Source organism: Propithecus coquereli, unplaced genomic scaffold (genome assembly GCF_000956105.1).
Source record: "Propithecus coquereli isolate 6110/MARCELLA unplaced genomic scaffold, Pcoq_1.0 Scaffold355, whole genome shotgun sequence".
Lineage (NCBI taxonomy): Eukaryota > Metazoa > Chordata > Mammalia > Primates > Indriidae > Propithecus > Propithecus coquereli.
In genome coordinates this window covers 600,359-618,141 of record NW_012149230.1, presented here as the reverse complement: position 1 = coordinate 618,141, position 17,783 = coordinate 600,359, and the positions used below count along the sequence as shown (strand labels likewise).

Genomic DNA, 17,783 nt, shown 5'->3' with positions numbered 1-17,783 from the left:
CCCCAAGACTTCCAGCTACTTTCCAGATGACATGGTTTAAGCTCACTTACCCTACCCTGGGCTCCCTTCTTTGGATCAGCTTTGATCTGCTCAACTCAGAGAGGATCCGGGCTCTGTTTGGGTTCCTCCTCCCTGATCCTACTGTCAGAAATTGCCTCCAGGCAGAAAGCCAGGGCAAGTATAGGGTTCATTTCACTTACTTCCCTTTTCCCAGGGATCATAATCGTGTACAGCCTATTGTAAAATGCCTGAAAATAAGTTATTTTATGTGTCTTGTCCAGCTTTCTAGTTGCTTAGAGGGAGAAGGTAAGTCTGGTCCTTGTTACCACATCATGGCTGGAAGTGGACAGCTCCACAACATTGTTGAAACAATGGTTTCAACATTTTACCATTAAACGTAGTTTTATAAATGTTCCCTTTAATATTGGGAGTAAGCAAGGGTGTTTGATGGCACCATGTCTTTACGACATTATACTGGAGTTCCTAGTCAACATAATAAGGCATAAATAAATAAATAATATAAAGGTTGGACATGAAGGAACAAATTTGTCTTTATTTGCAGTTTACATGATTGTCTAGATAAAAATCCCAAAGTATCTACACAAAAATCCTAAAATATATACATTTAAAATGAACATTTAGAAAATACTATTGTAAACCATGCCACTAATTGTAGCAACAAAAAATAAAAAGTACCAACAATAAAAGTAACAAAGATAGAAAAGGTCTCTATGGAGAAAATTATAAAAACTTTATTAAAAGAAATCAAGAAACTAAGAGATACACAATATTCATGGATAAGAACACTCAATATTGGAAAGATAGGAATTCTCCCAATTGATACATTGTTCCAATGGAGTTATAATCAAAATCCCAGCAGTTAATTATAGAATTATTATAATCTACACTAAGTTAGTGTGGTATTGTACAGGAATATTCAAATAGAGAAATAGGAACTGAAAAGAGAGCCCAGAAACAGACCCACATATATACAGAAATTTAACTGATGGCAGAATTGGTATTGGAGATCAATGTGGAAAAGATGGACATTTCAATAATTGATTGGTCATATGGAAAATAAAAAGAAATTAGATTTTGTGTTAGTCAGCCGTGTTGTGGTAATGATGCTGTATAACAAACATCCCCCAAACCCTCAGTGGCTTACAACAAACATGTATTTCTCACACACAGGTCTGTGCGTCAGCTGTGGCATATTGCAGGTCAGCTCAGGTCTGTCCCACATGTCTCTCAGTCTCTGAGCCGGGCTGAAGGGGCAGTGGCTACCTGGGGCACGCACTTCTCACACTGCAGGTAAGGAATACAAGACAGTAAACCAAACCACACATTTAAAGTCTCTTTTGAGAGAAGCATACATATCTGCTCACATTCTGTTCATCAAACCAAGTCACGTGGTTAAGCTCAAAATCAGTGGAGAAATAGGGTATATTCTTCCCAAAATGAATCATGGCAAGGGCAGGAAGGAAAGAAAGGATTGTGAGCAAATAATACAATTTACTACAGATTCTACTTCATACCATACGACTCCCCCCCAAAAAAATCAATTTGAGGAAGCTTAAAGACATGTTATGAAACTTTTAGGAGATTATGTAGGGGAATATCTTCATATCCTTAGAGTAAGAGATTCTTAAATCTGACATATAAAAAAGAAACTGTAAAAAAAAAGATTGATAATTTTAATTAAAACTAAGAGCTTATGTTTATCAGAATTTCAAAGTGAGACAAGACATTTGCAACATATATCAGTGGCAAAGGATTAGTATTCGGAATATATAAAGCACCCCTTTAAATAAATAAAGAAAAAATAGATTTGTGCACACTGGGAACTTGGTGTTTGACAAAATGGCATTTAAAATCAGTGAGAAAAAGTTGGACTATTAAATTCAAGGTGCCGAGACAATTGGCTGTCTATATAGGGAAAGATAAAATAGGATACCTACTTCACACTACATACTGTAATAAATTCTAGATTATTTAAAAGGCTTAATATGAAAAGCAACATTTTATAACTTTAGAAGAAAATGTAGAGCATCATTGTTACGTTGAATCAGGAAAGAGTATTTGAAATGAATATTGAAAAGCCAAGCCATAAAGGAAAATGTTGGTAAGTTTTACTACATTTATTTAAAAAAAAAACTTATGTAAATCAAAAGACACCCAAACAAAGTTAAAAGTGCGTTTATAGACCAGAAGGAGATATTTTTAACAAAGGATAAATAGCCGAGATATTTCAAAGACGTCCTAAACACTCTACAGAACACTGCCAAAGAGAGCCTGGCATACCTGGAGAACAACAAAGTATTAACATTTCTCGTGGTTGTAGCACAGAATGGTGTGTGTGCATATGTGTGCGTGTGCACGCTACTCTCCACATCTTTGCTCAAGAAATTCCCTCGACCCAGAACGCCCTTTCCTCATTTTGTTCCTGGAGCTGGAAAAGACTTCACAAAATGAGCAGACCTTCCTTCACACTTCTCTGGCTCGTTTTACATTCTCTGTTAGACAAGTTTTAAAGTATTACAATTCATTAGGAGTATCATGCCTCCCCCCACTCCCTACTCCTAATGCAAGTTTTTCCTGTTTTTTTAAACAGCCTTTGAGCATCGGCCACAGATCCTGCTCTGTCCAGGGCACTGCGGTATAAAGAGGAGTGTTTGGTTGTTGCCAGGCTGTGCTGTAAATTCTAAGGAAGGGGTGAAAGACAGGATTCTAGGAGGGGGTATGATGCGAGCCCAGAGAGAGGAAAGAGGCAAAGATGAGCGAGCCTTCCAGGACGTGTTTAAATCTCAGGTAGGAGCCGGCGCCATTATCTTTGATGCGGAGCGAGGTATGACATCAGATGCCCGAGAAGCCTCCCCAGTGGCCATTCTAACTCTTGGTAGATGCTTGCACCAGCTGGGTGGCATCCGCCACCCTGTCCCTCTGTGTTTTCTCAGAAGGGGTGCTGGGACTCAGAGGGACACACACAGCGGCTCTAGGTGCTCACGGGTCCACAATTCTACACTCTTATCTAACCTCGGCGGTTTTACTGCTTGAAAACCTTTATGCCTCATCCTAAGACACAAAGTTGCAGACAGCACCAGGAGCTGGAAACAGGTACCAGCTGAAACCTAAGAACAGAGACAGCGGGGCACAGTGGCCTGCGAGGACCACCGCTCGGGTCTTGGCGGTGGCAGCTCTGCTCATGGCCGGCTGGCAATGACCACCAGTCACTTCGTCTTCTGAAGAGGAAACCTACCCGGCTGGCCAGGCTGGACCTCCAGCTAGGAGGTGTGTCTGTTTCCGCTTCACAGCAGTGCGCCCGCCGCCCCATCGGGGCCCCAAAGACAGTCACGTGAGAGTCGAACACGCAGGAAGTCTGTACCCAGCCAGGTCCACAGCTGAGAACAGCAAGCAGACATCTGCTTTCACCTAGGGCTGGGCTGCCGAAGGGTGGGTACCGGCTCAGTAAAAGTTTATCTAGTGCCTTAGGCGCCAGGCAGCGGGACATGCACAGGGAATATAAAGGCGAGCGAGAAAGACAGGCTCCCTCCTGTCACAGAGTGTACAGCATCTGGAGGAGGGTGACGGTTAGTGTTCTGTGCCAGCCTGGGCACTGTAACCCAGCCATTTAATCAAATGCTGATCTAGGTGTTGCCATGAAGGTACTTTGTAGAGGTGGCTAACATCTATAATCCGTCACCTTTAAGTGAAAGAGATTACTATGTGGGTCGGTCTCATCCAGTCAGGTGACGGCCTTAAGAGCAGAACTGAGATTTCCCTGAGGAAGAAGAAAGTCAACCTCAGGACTGCAGCGTCAGCTCCTGCCTGAGAGTTCTGGCCAGCCGGCCTGCTCTGCAGATTTTGGACTTGTCAGCTCCCACAACCCCGTAAGCCAATTCCTTGAAATAAATCTGTGTGTGTGTGTGTGTGTGTGTGTGTGTGTGTGTGTGTGTGTGTTCATCTCCTACTGGTTCTCTTTCTCTGGAGAACTCTGACACAAGGACACCCACATGCAAAGGTGGTGTCCTGTGTTATGATGGGGAAACATCGCATGTGGTGCTTAGCAGCATAGGCCTAAGGTAAGCTGTCCAGATTTGGATTTTGGATCCATCTCGCACCACAACCTTGGGTCAATTCCTCTATTCTCTAAGCTTCAGCTTCCTGTCAATGGCAGTAGATAAACTTCACTGAGTCAGGACCCACGCTTTAGTAGCCTGGGCGAAAGCTGATGTGCGCATGCTGTTTTCAGCCGTGGACCTGGGCTCGGCACAGACTTGCAGTATGTTTGACTCACACGTGACTTTCCTGGGACTCCCTGGAAGGAGTGGTGGGAGGACTGTAAAATGGAAACAGTGTCTCCCTCACAGGGTTATTGCAAGGCATCAAAGACGTTAAGTATCTCACGATGTTTAGGAGGTTAAGTCCCATGAATAGCACACAGCTGGGAAGCATGAAGCCAGGATCTAAATTCAGTTCTGTCTCCACTGCGGGCTCCCTTAACCCTGTGCCACTTCCTCCTTGCTCTCTGGGAATAACACTTCAGCTGTCCATTCTTTAACAGACACCTTTGCGTGGACCACCCACCTACATTGTTACAGCTTCAACTCTGCTCTACAGAGATGCCTCTTAAATGTACACCTTTGACCTAGTCCTCAGGTTGAGTTCCAGGTTTCCATGCACTCTACTAACTTGATGTGACCCATGGGCTTCAAGCCCAACATGTCGTAAATTCAAGTTCATTATCTTCCCCTCACCATTGACAACTCCTGGCTTCACCTCTCTCTAGTTATATGACTCTCTACTTCTGTTTTCTCACCTGTTGAACGGGGAGATTTGGCGAGATCAGGAAGGCAGACACATCATGCCTAGTTCCTACGTCTCTTTGCGTCTGCAGTGCCCATCTTGGTGTCTGCTACACTGTGGGTACTTTACTGTACCTATTCATTCAGCACCTATTCATTCATCAGCATTGATTTTAATTTATTTCATGGCAGGAAACATAGATTTGGTCCTCACTCACTACTTGCAGGAAAACCATCATTTCTTATTAAACCAAGAAAATAGGGTGAACAGTACACAGCTATTTCGTTTACAGCATGTGTTGGTACACTGCCATCTAGTGGCCTATGCGCAGGTTACAAACCAAAACAGGAAACGGGGCTTGCAGAGAAAGGCACATCCCCGAAGAAATATTTAAAAATATAAAGACGGATTCATAGCGTTGTTGGATTTTAACAATTACCTGAAAAGCAAAATAACAAGATGTATTTTAAATGTAAAATAAATTAGAAATGAACACTGTAGCAAGTTACCATCTCATAATCTTATGATATCTGCTAAATAAAATTTATAGGAGACTATTGTTTTGAACGGAGCTCCTGCGCTAGGCCCCAACGGACCAAACCAAAACGAGGTCACTCGGGCTGCACTTCCAGGCCACCAGCCAAAACCAAGCTGTTTACCTGACCTTCGGAGAAATCAGGCCAGTCTTAGCCAGCATGGTAACAAAATCCCTCTGCTTTCCCCTTTACGAGGAAAGTAACTTCAACACAACCCATCCACTTTCGCCCCTCGCTTCTGCTTTCTCCGGCTTCTGCCTACGCATCCTCACTGTCCACCTTGCTGAGTGGAGCTCTCTGGACCTCTTCTGGTTCTGAAGGTTGTCAGATTCACGATCATTCTTTGCTCAAATAAACTATGAAATTTATTTTGTCTGAAGTTTTTCTTTTATCATCTCTAACTTGCTCTAAGCAAAATAAAAAATAAAATAAAATAAAATCGCATTCTTTCCCATAACTGACTGCTTTGCTCCATTTGGATGACCTGTGCCATATGCCGCTTGAGAACCTAAATGAAAGAGGAGACACTTAACCAGGGCTTAGAGTTCTGACTGCTCTGCCTTCAGCTCTCGAAGAAACTCCATTCTGAGTAAGTTATCATTGTTGCATGTTTACTGTGAGCTCGGAACTGGACTGAACAATTTCCATGGATTATCTCATTTAATCCTTGTGGACTCCTCCCCTCTCAAGAGGGTAAGTACTTACTCATCCTATGACTCTCACCCGGTTGCCTCATCTGTAAAAATGGAAAGAGTGACTTGCTCAAAGTCTAAACCAGGATATATATGAGCTGGATCCACAGCTCAGATCTGCCTGAGTCAAACACAAGTTCTTAATGATTACATTCTACTAAATACAATTGCCCCTGCGTTCTAAGGATGTCATGAGGATGAACAATTCATGGAAAGCACTTTTTGGGGAAAGAACAAGGTTCGAATGCTCACATAACAGAATGTTCATGCCAAAAATATGCATAAAATGCTTTATATTCTATTGGGATAAACAGTTTTCAAAAGTATTCAGTAAGGATTGCTTTTTCAGTAAATAGTAATGACATCCCCTCTTTTATTCCTGATTTTAGATAATTTTAGTCTTTCTTTCTGTGGTCTAGCTAAAGGTTTGTAAATTTTATTAATCCTTTCAAAGAACCAACTTTGAGTTTTGTTGATTTTCTCTATTGTTTTTCTAGTCTTTATATTTTTTATTTCCTCTAATCTAGTATTTCCTTCCTTCTGCTAACTTTGGTTTAATTTGGTCTTCTTCTAGTTTCTTAAGATGAAAGTTTAGACTATTGATTTGAGATCCCGTCTTTTTTTTAAAAAAAAGTATTTACAGTTATAAATTTCCCTCTAAACACTGTTATAGCTGCATCCCATAAGTATTGGCACATTGTGTTTTCATTTTTATTAATCTCAAGGTATTTTCAAACTTCCCTTGTGATTTCTTCTTTGACTCATTGGTTATTTGGCAATATGTTGCTTAAGTTTCACGTATTTGTAAATTCCCCAAATTCCCTTCACTTGTTGATTTCTAATTTAATTCCATTTTAGGCAGAGAACATATTTTGTATGACTTCTTTTAAATTTATCAAAGCCTGTTTTATGGCCTAACATATGGTCTATCCTGGAGACTGTTCCATGTGCATTGAGTAGAATGTGTATTCTGTTGTTGGATGGAGTCTTTGTAGATACCTATTAGGTCTAGTTTGATAATAGTGCTGTTGAATCCTCTATTTCCTGGTTGGTCTTCTGCCTCCTTCTTCCATCCGTGATGAAAAGTGAAGTATTGAAGTCTCCAACCACTATTGTCAGATTTCCTGATGTCTTCACCTTTAGCAAAGCAACTCAGTTTTTCTTTCTGAATAACAGTTACCATTATCAAGTGCCTGGGACTATGCTATTTTACATGAATTATCTCATTTAGTCATTAATAATTATTAATAGTGAATTAATAATTTTTTAATTACCTATTTATGCCTTTAATTTTGTCAGCTTTTGTTTCATGTGTTGAGGCTCTGTTGTTAAGTGCGTATTTGTTTATAATTGTTATGGCTTCCTGATAAGTTGACCCTTTTATCAATATGTAATATGTCCTTCTGAGTTCCTTATAACAATCTTTGCCTTAAAGTCTATTTCGTCTGACACAGTATAGTCACTCCAGATATCTTTTGGTTACTCTTTTTATGGTATATTTTTGTCCATCTTTTTACTTTCAACCTACTGTGTCTTTGAATCTAAAGTGTGTCTCTTGTGGACAACATATAGTTGAATCATGTTTTTGCCAGTATTTGCCTTTTGATTGGAGTATTTCATTGACTTACTTCTAATATAATTACTAATAAGGTGGGAGTTATGTCTGATATTTGTCCTTTTCTTTTTATGTCTTGTCTTTTTGTTCCTCTGTTCCTCCACTACTACCTCCCTTTGTGTTAATTAAAGAGATATTTTCTAGTGTATCATTTTAATTTTCTTCTTGTTTCTTTTACTGTATTTTTTTTTGAGTTTTTTCATAGCAGTTGCCCTGGGGACTACAATTAATATCTTAAAATCTAATTCATATTAATGCCAAGAAAATTTCAATAGTACTCACAAACTTTACTCCAATATAGCTCTATTCCCTCTCCCGACCTTTGTGCTATTATCATCATACAAACTACATCTTTGTAAGTTAAAAGCCTATCAACACCATTTCATAATTACTCCTTTATGTAGTTGTCTTTTAGGTCAGACAGAATTACAAACAAAAATACAAATTATATCATATTTCGTATTGCCTACGTAGTTACTTTTAATGAAGCTCTTTATTTCTTCATGTGGATTTGAGTTACTGTCTGGTGTCCTTTCATTTCAGCCTGAAGGACTCTCTTTAGCACATCTCGTAAGGCAGATCTGCTAGCAATGAATTCTTAGTGTTTCTTTATCTGGCAATGTTTTAAATTCTCCTACATTTTTGAAGAAGTTTGGCTAAATCTAAAATTCTTGATTAAGTTTTTTTCCTTTTAGCAGTTTGAATATGTCATTCTACAGCCTCCTGACCTCTGTGGTTTCTGATGAGTGGCTTTTAGTCTTATTGAGGACCCTTTTATGTGATGAGTTGTTTTCCTCTTGCTGCTTTAAAGATTCTCTTTATCTCTGACTTTTGACAGCTTGACTATGATGTGCTTAGGTGTGGAACTCTGAGTTTAATCCTACTTACAATCTGTTCAGCTTCTCAGATGTGGAGTTCATGTATTTCACCAAATTTGGGAAGTTTCGGCCATTATTTCTTCAAAGATTCTTTCTTCCCTTTTCTCTTCTCCTTCTGGAACTCCCATAATACATCTGTTGGTACACTTGATGGTGTCCCAGACACCTTAGGCTCTGTTCACTCTTCATTCTTTTTTCTTCCTACTCCCTAGACTAGATAATTATATTTGTCCTATTTTCAAGTTTGCCAATTCTTTCTTCTGCCTCCTTAAATCTGCTGAACCCCTCTTAGGAATTTTTCATTTCAATTATTGTAGTTTTTCAGCTCCAGAATTTCTATTTTATTCCTTTTATATTTTCTAACTCTTTACTGATATTCTTTGTTCATACACCATTTTCCTGATTTCTCTTAGTTTTTTATCCATGGTTTCCTTTAGCTCTTTGAGCATATTTAAGACAGTTGATTTAAAGTCTTTATTTAGTAGAACCAATGTCTGGGCTTTCTCAGGGATGGTTTCTGTTTATTTTTTTCCTATGTATGAGTGGCCAAACTTTCCTGTTTGTGTGTCTCATTTTTCTTTTGTTGAAAACTGGACAACTTACATAATAATATAAGGTGGCAACTCTGGAAATAAGATTTATTGCCCCCTACCTTTGTAGAGTTATTGTTGCTTTTTGTTGTTATTGTTTTTGTTGTGGTGGTGGCTTAGTGACTTTCTTGGACTAATTCTGTAAAGTCTATATTCTTTATCATGTGCAGCCACTGAAACTTCTGCTTAGCTAGTCTTCAGCTTACAATCAGATAGAGATTTCCTTAAGTGCTTGAAGCAGCAAGTCTCTCATCTGCACATGACTTTCTAGATCCCCAGAAATATGTTGGAGCTTTTCAAAGGCCCCATTGACATCTCATTCCCCATATTTTTAAAGTTTCTGGTCAGTCTCTTGTTTGTCCCAACCAGTCTACCACCTCAGGCAACTGTGCTGTTTAAACAATTGCCACAAGTTGTCTCTGAAAAACACCTGGGGATAGGGCTTTCTTCATTGAGTGACCTCTGAGTCGGGTTAAATGAAGACAAGCCCTGTGATTGGGACTATTCCTGGGAGCTGCTGGACAGGTCAAGGAGTGACAGACCTCTAGGGATGGGGCTTTTTGTATAACTCCAAACCTACGTGGGAGAACTCCAAACTCCTTCACTGGCTGCTAGGCTACTGGTTTTCACAGCTACTGCAGTTTCAAGGCTGCTGATTTTCAAGACTACCAGAAAGCTGGGTGAGAGGGATGAAACAGGACAAGTTAAAAGCCCACAAAGCTTATTGATCTAACAGAGGTGCAGCTTTTTTTCTCAAACACATATTCTTCAGGTTGTTGCAATCCTTTGGTTAATTTCTGGAGTTTCAAAAAGTTGATTTTGATAGTTTCTGCCAGTGTTCTGACTTTACGGAGAATCAGATTTTCAAAGATCCTTACTTCACCACTCTGGAAATGCTTCTCCAGGATTTATTACCAAGTGGGATACATTGGATTTCTTTTAAATTAATATAAGCAGCATATACTGAATTTACACAGAACGCCACCCTTCACCACCTATGATATACCACCTCTGATATGCAATTGAGAAAACTGCTTGGTTTCTCACATTTCACAGAATATCCATGCTGGTTTCCAAAGCATATGGCATCCACCTTCAGTAAGCAACAGAGAATATTAGAACACCAGGGTGTAAGCTCAAATCCATCCACTCTCCAGCTCCAACAAAGAAGGTCTGAGGGGCAGACTATCTTTGACTGTAGACCACTGTTTTTTGCCCCTTCGGACCCACAGCCACTTTTTATTACAAATATTTTAAACACCTTTTTATTGTTCTAAAAAAACTTAAAGGATAGACAACATAACTTACCTCAGGCATTTTTTAATCAATATAATATCTAACTATAATATAAAGGAGAAATAAAAGGAAGCAATTTATGATAATATGTAATTCAACATGAAAATAAATGGCCACAACTCCTAAAGACACAATCATATGCTTGTGTGTGTACCTATAATTACTGTTAATGTGGCCACTACAAATGCATACTACTGCAGTTTTGATTTGCAACTCAAATGCCACAAGCAATGTTGCCACTGGTGACCGTCTTCAAAATGGTGGACACCTCTTGGTAAAGTACTGAACAAAGAACACAACCTTCCTTCACTTGATTGGTAGTTGCATTTTTGAATATTGCCAATCTGCAACAACAAAAAATGTAAAATGGAATTTTTATATGTAAAATGGAGTTATAGTCCAGGCTCAAATAATTATTGTCAGTGTCCACCAGGCAAACATCACAAGGAACAGATCCGTGATTGAATCAAGTTGGGTTTAGCAGCACGTTTTTGCACAACGAAGACCACACACCATGGGGAACCACACGGACCCCAGTATGGGGGTGCTAGGAAGGGCTTTTTATAGGATTTGGGCTTGTGGTAGGTGAATGCAAGAAGGGTTCCATGAATCGCACATAGTTTGACTCTGGATTGGGTGCTTTCAGAAAGCAAGGCAATTCTAGGAGCAGTGATCTTAAAAATTTTAATCTAGGAAGCAGGAGAACAGAATGGTCCAAAGCTGCAGTTAGCAAAGCAGCAGCAGTCACTCATGTGAGCCAGAAAACAGGGATGTCTGGTTGTTTTTTGTAGTTCGCACACTATCTTGTTTCTGTGCCCCCACATAGACTACAGGGTGTCCTTATTTTTGTCTTGCTTCATCACAGTCAAGAGTGGTCTTGTTGGATGTTGGTGTTCTATAAAATTGTTTATGTTCAACAGGAGATCATCGCCTAGCTGTTAGGGCCACGTCAACTTCCAGCTGACAGCTGTAGGGGCTGCTTTTCCTTTCTCATTATAAACGGGATTTCCATGTACACAATTATTCAGTGGGGCACAAAGAAGTCATGATACGAGACAATACTTCGCTGTACACAGGCGTCCTATGCAGGATGCACCTAGCATCCCTAGGCTCCACCCACTACAGCATCAGCAGCTCTCATCAGTCATGTGTTAACCAAGCCCCCCCCAAATTCCAAAATACCCACTGGGGGTGGCTCCATCCCCATGAGAACCACTGCTCTGGAGAGTCTAAATTCAAACCCTGAATCGCAGTAAACAGGGATACATCCTTAAGAGCACAGCAGCCTACGCCCTCACAGAACTATCTTGCCATGTAGTGCTTTAATGGCTTTGCATCAAACGTTGGCTAAAAATAGATGCTGTGCGGATAAAATGCTGTTTGTTTATTGTGGAAATGACACTGGGGGCATTAGTCACTGCATGCAGCATCTGATGTCCTCTGTACGAAACCTGAGAAGTGTGCGGTAGACACGGCTAGTTGCCTACCCAATGTCCCTTCCCCCTTTTCCTTACTAACACAATCTTTTATTCAAGGTAGCAACGTGTCTACCTAAATATGTTTTCCCAAACTGCCTTACACCTGGGTGACACCATTTTAGCCACTGAGAGGGAAGTGGAAGCAAGTCTCCTGTGATTTCTGAGAAAGCTTTCACTTATCTGATAAAAGGGAACATACAACTGAAGCTTTCATCTTTTTTCCTTCCTTAAAATAGATGTGTCATCTTCGCCGTGACAGTCGTCTTGTGACCATGAGACAAGCATGGGGACAGAAACCAGCTAAGGATGGTAGAGCATCAGGGTCCCTGATGGAACTGTTAAGTAGCTGCATTGACACCAGCAACTGCCTAGTTCCAGACTTCCTTTGTGGGAAAAAACACAAACTGTTTTTTGTTTTAGCCATTATTATTTGTGGGATTTTCTGTTATTTGCAAGTGAACTAATTCCTAACAGAGGAAATCAACAGGTGCAAAAGATAACTGATGGGCCTGAAAAAAATAGAGATTTATGTACAACGTTTAGTATTACAACCAATTGAGCAAAAAACACTGCTGAAACTCTATGTGGGGTAGGGGTTTGAGTTAAATCTTCACTTTTTGTAGCAGGAAGTCAACAGTTAACACATAAAAGTTGTTAAGTCCAGAAACACTATGAGCACTGCAAGCGTATTATTTAGTGGTATGGAGATTACTATGCCAAAATATAAAAACAGAAGCAGTTCTGAGGAACAGAATTGAGAGTGGGTAAGAGACTGTTGCTTTTCTTTGTAAGCCCTTCCATACTACTTGATTTTCTCACTATGCAGTTTTTTAATTAATCACAGTAGGGAAAAATTATATTTAAGATTACATTTTTTCCTGGCATTAAATGATGACTTCTTGAGGAAATGCTGTTTCTTTCTCTCTTAATAAGAATGACAATATAAAGGTTTTAGGGAGTGTTTCCTTTTTTGTTTTTTTTTTTGTTTTTTTTTTACAAGAATGAGATAATACTCTCTCACTGTTTTACATACAATCTTAGAATACATTCTTCGAAGCCAGGAAGAGACTCCGGTTTTGCTCTTTTGGGAGGCTGTAAGAACCCAGTGTCAGGTTTTGAAGAAGCCCAGATAAGCCCCCATACAGAAACCTCACAGAGAGGTCACAAATGGAGATGTCACAACCAATAGCCTAGCTGGAGCCCCAGCCGATGGCCAACATTACCCTCCAGACTGGGGGCTGAAAACACCTTAGATATCTCCTGCTCCAGCTGTCAGGTCAAACCCAGCCTTCAAATCTTCCTAGCTAAGCCCCAAATACTGCTGAGCAGAGAAAAGCTGTCCCCACTGTGCTTCCTCCAAATTCCTGTCCCACAGAATTTCTGAGAATAAAATAACTGTTGTATGCAGCTAACTTTTGGGGTGAATTTTTATGCAGCAACAGCATCTGGAACAGTAAAACTCGTCAGCACCTATAATGTTCACTTAATTACTACGTAGAGAAAAGGTCAAATATGTATTTACTAAATTATTACATCTCAAATACTGTACTAATGGAAACAATTATGGGTGAGGCTCAAAGTGCATTGTATTGACAAGAATTCAGTTAGGCTATGAGCAACAGAGAAGCCAGAACAATAACACCTAAAGATCTTTCTCTCTCAAAAATTTAGATAGGCAGTTCAGAGCTGCTGTACCCATCAGATGGGATTCAGACAATCTCTACCTCATTTCTCTGCCTCTACTTCATGGAACAAGGTGGCTGCTCCAGCTTAGCTACTCTGTCTACATTTCTGCCAGCAGGAAGAAAAAAAGAGGAGGAGATGGGTATTACCCCTCCTTTTAAGCATACTTCCTAGAAGTGTATCATTGGCTAGAATCAAGTCACATGGCCACACCAAGCTGTAGCAATAAATCTAGGAAAAGTTATCTTTATTCCAGACTGCCATGCTCCAGCTAATTAAGCGAGAAACCTGTAGAGGGGAAAAAATGGATATTAGGGGATACGCAGAACACATGCGTGTTCCAAATTGAGTTCTTACTTGGTTTAGGATTGTAGGTTCAAATAACAGTTACCTCAAGAACTATATCAATGTATCTCCTGACAGAATCTCAATCCTAAAGATTTAGGTTAGAGCTTTCAAATTAAATAAAAACATGTCTTTAGTGCAGTACCAACTTTTCTCACCAGATGGAATAGCTGAATATAAGTAAAATGGCAAACAAGCACTTAACAAATTAATGATTCTTGAGAAAGGGAAAGACATTTAGAGACAAATATTTCCTCTAAAAATGGTAATATATCCAGTTTTATACCCTATAGATATTCCTGTAATATGTGTTTCCCTGGGAAAGTCACTCAATAATCTGAAGTTCAGTTTCATCATCTGAGGTACCACATATTTGGCGTGAGGGTTAAATGAGATTACACATGCCAGATGCTTTGTAAACAGTAGAGTTTTATGCAAATATAAAGTTCTGCACCTTCAAAGCTATCACTACAATAGAGATACTTATTCAATTAAACAAATGTCTTAAAAATATTTTAACAATGTATAAATACATTCACAACATAATCTGCTGATTAAAAGACTCCACCAAAGTTTACAATACATACAACAGAATTTACAGATGCCTACGATAGTTTATAGATCAGTTTAGTTTACAGCTAAATATATTGCTTTAAGAAATACCATTAATACAAAAGTATGATTTACAATATCCCCATTATAGCAAGAAAAAAAAGATTCATAAAATAAAAAGTCTTTTAGGCATTTAGTTTGCCGAGTATTTAAATGATTATTCTTATTATGACATAAGAATAATGCTCTTTTACTGATAAAAGAGAGATCTTATTAGCCCAAGGAGTACTGAAGAGCTTCCAGGAAACTCCAGAGTAGAATCTGGCTATCCTTGCCTTAAAATAAATAGAACAGCAGCCTCTGGGTATCCCTTAAACATAAACTGTGAAGATTCCATTTACGTTAATTGGGCCTTAAGTAAATGACTTGTTACAAATAAAAAGAAACAAAATTTTAGAAACTAGGTAACACCACTAGCCCGAATTTGGTTTTTACTTGCTTGTGTATATCTAAGAAATTTCACCATGAAGTACATATTTTAACAATATAAGCCAAAGTGCTCACTCTTATCATGGAAGCAAAGCTTACTTCTGAAAATAATCTACACAAATAATATGTAAACACATAGAGCTTGGAGATAAACTAAGAACATCCTCTTATGTTCCATGGATCAAAATGCTAAGGTCTCTGTTACATATATAAACGAACACAAACACTTTTATTAATTTGGGATATACTGATCCTACATAACTATGCACATATGTACACCATAAAACAAATTTTAACCATGTTTCTAGTGACAACATACATTCTAGCTCCAACTACTGGAAAGAAAAATCTTAATATGAAAATTACTTTTCCTTTTTTTAAAATAAAACTGTTAAGTGGAAAAGCAAACCCAACACTCCTCAATGCAACACAGACTGAACTCTAAAAGGTTCAAAGTCAAGAATCTCTTCGGTTGTTCTCCAGTGTAACAAAATTTATAAGCTTTCTCTCTTTATTCAGGAAGTCTGATCATCTCCAGTGTTCTGCAAAAGAAAAAAAAATCTCCTTAATATTCAGTTATTTCACACACCTTGGCCTTCAAAGCACCAGGCCTAGGAAAACATCCCCTATTTCTAAGCCGAGCCAGCTACTATCAATACATTACCTTACATTCAATGGCCCATTCCTGTTAAAAAGTAGACAAGCTGAAGATATAAATCCATGGATACCATCACCCACCCAGATGTCCAGTTCGTTCCATTTGAGCAGAGAATAGCCAGGTGCCACGTAAGACATTAACCCCTTAACCATGTTACACCAGGCTGAAGGTTAAATTTCACCTATATTCAATGTCCCTCCCCACCTACAGAAACACTGAAAATCCTGAGGGGAAAAAAATGTAATAAGCACATGCATGAAAATTACCCTAAGGTGGACCACAGAAAAGGTATATCTGTTTTCTCTACTTCTTATCTTCTATAAGAGGAAATGTACAATAGAATGGAAAGAACGATAAATTCTGAGTACACAGAGCTGGGTCCAATCAAGCCCTAGCTTTGTACCACTTATTAACCGTATATTCTTGAGTAAGTCACTTAATATCTCTCAGGGCTTTAGTTATTTAACGAGTAATCCTGGGACCAGCACCTCACAGAAACTTGTCAGAAATGCACAGTATGAGACCCCACCCCAAGATCTACTGAATAAGAAGCCTGGGGGTGGAGCCCAGCCACCTTGTGCCTTCTACATGATTCTGATGCATGTTCGAGTTTGAGAACCCTTATATATTAACACTACTTGCCCAACCTACTGCACTAAAGAAATACCAGGTATTACTCGCATAAAGACCTAGTCAATTTTCCCAAGAGATCTAACCAATAACTATTTACCTATGACTACTATTTATCCCACTGAAAACCCTGATACTGGGGAATTATAGTAAAAACATTTATGTTCTGAGGGAAAGAAACATGAGTGCTTTAAAACAATCTTTAATGATACAGTCTTATTATGTTTCAACCTGTTCTTGCTACAAGCCCTAAAACCATACGATATATATTCTTCAAGAATATTCATTTAAAGCCACCACACTTAATGGAAAGTACCTAAAAAAAAATGTTATTATCAATGATAGTTTATCCCTCCTGGTTTTAAAATATTTTAGGACATTGACAATACATATCTAGAATGTCCTAAAGGCCTCCAAAGAGCAATTAAAACATCTTTATCATTATCTCATATTTAAATAACTATGTGTCTTTAAAAAACTTTTTAAGAAGCATTTCATAACAATTAAATTCTACAAAATTTAGAATCATTGCATTGGTCACTGATTACATCCAGAAAACACTTACTTGTCTTAAAAACTGCTTTCCCAGATACGAGGTGGCCATGCTGGTGAAGTTCTTCCTGTTGCCCACTTTACACCTGATGTAACCATATAGATTGGCACCTTGGAGCACCACGCCCATGATAACCACCGCCTGGGACGGGGGAAATAATCAATGGTTACTGACCTAATGCTGACCTTTCTCTGTGCCATAAATGAGACAAGACAGACTGTCACAGAAGGTGAAGGAAAAGGAAGCTCTGCAAAGCAGGGGTTGTGCCAATGAGACTCTTTAACTTGGCAGAACAGACTTATCTGATGAGAAGCTCTGCACAGGCACTGAGTAATTCACCCAAAACATATTTATCACTGAACACAAATGCTGTATGTGCCAGGCACCATGCTAGCCACTGGCGATGCAGTATAGGGGGAGCCTTCTCTCTGTTTCCCATGGCTCTGTGGGTAAAGTGACAAGGAAAATGAGACTCAGGAAAGGGTCAAATGTTAATTATTCCTTTAAGAATTACAAAAGAACGGTCAAGAGGTAAATCAAGTTGAAAAAACCTAGAGCAGACAGAGGTGAATCTCTGCTTGATGCTAATGTATGTGTGACAACTGGCTTCTGGGAAAGGGGACTCAGTGCCCTAAGGCAACAATCATCAGATGTCTGCCTTCTGTGAGGAGAGAGCTCCTCCTGGAGCTGTCTTTTGCAGAACTGTTTCTTCCCTGTTTCAGCAATCCCATAGGTGACCCCACTAAGATCACTGAGAACTGAGAATAAGAAACTCAAGCCTACTCTCTAAATATTATGGAAGAAAAATTAATTAGGACAATACAAGAAAGTCTAAAGGTGAAATATTCTAGAACAAGGATCAGCAAAGTTTTTCTACACAGGGCCAATAATTATTTTAGGCTTTATAGGCCACATGGTCTCTGTTGCAGCTACTAAACTCTGCTGCTCTAGCCCAAAGGCAGCCATAGATACTATATAAATAAAC

General features: G+C 39.2%; 1 protein-coding gene across 2 annotated transcripts in view; it reads right to left on the bottom strand.

The window, feature by feature from the left end:
* Positions 1-14,696: 14,696 nt before the first annotated feature.
* LOC105816108 (Golgi apparatus membrane protein TVP23 homolog B) overlaps positions 14,697-17,783 on the bottom strand; it is a 20,518-nt gene continuing 17,431 nt past the window's right edge. The window contains exons 6-7 of one of the 2 annotated variants that reach the window (XM_012651436.1): positions 16,811-16,939; positions 14,697-15,499 (exon numbers count right to left, since the gene is read on the bottom strand). In XM_012651436.1, coding sequence (XP_012506890.1) covers positions 15,473-15,499; positions 16,811-16,939 — 156 coding nt within the window. In that variant the 3' untranslated portion in view covers positions 14,697-15,472. Of the gene's footprint in view, positions 15,500-16,789; positions 16,940-17,783 lie in introns of those variants that run through there. The other variant, XM_012651437.1, reaches the window with a different exon arrangement.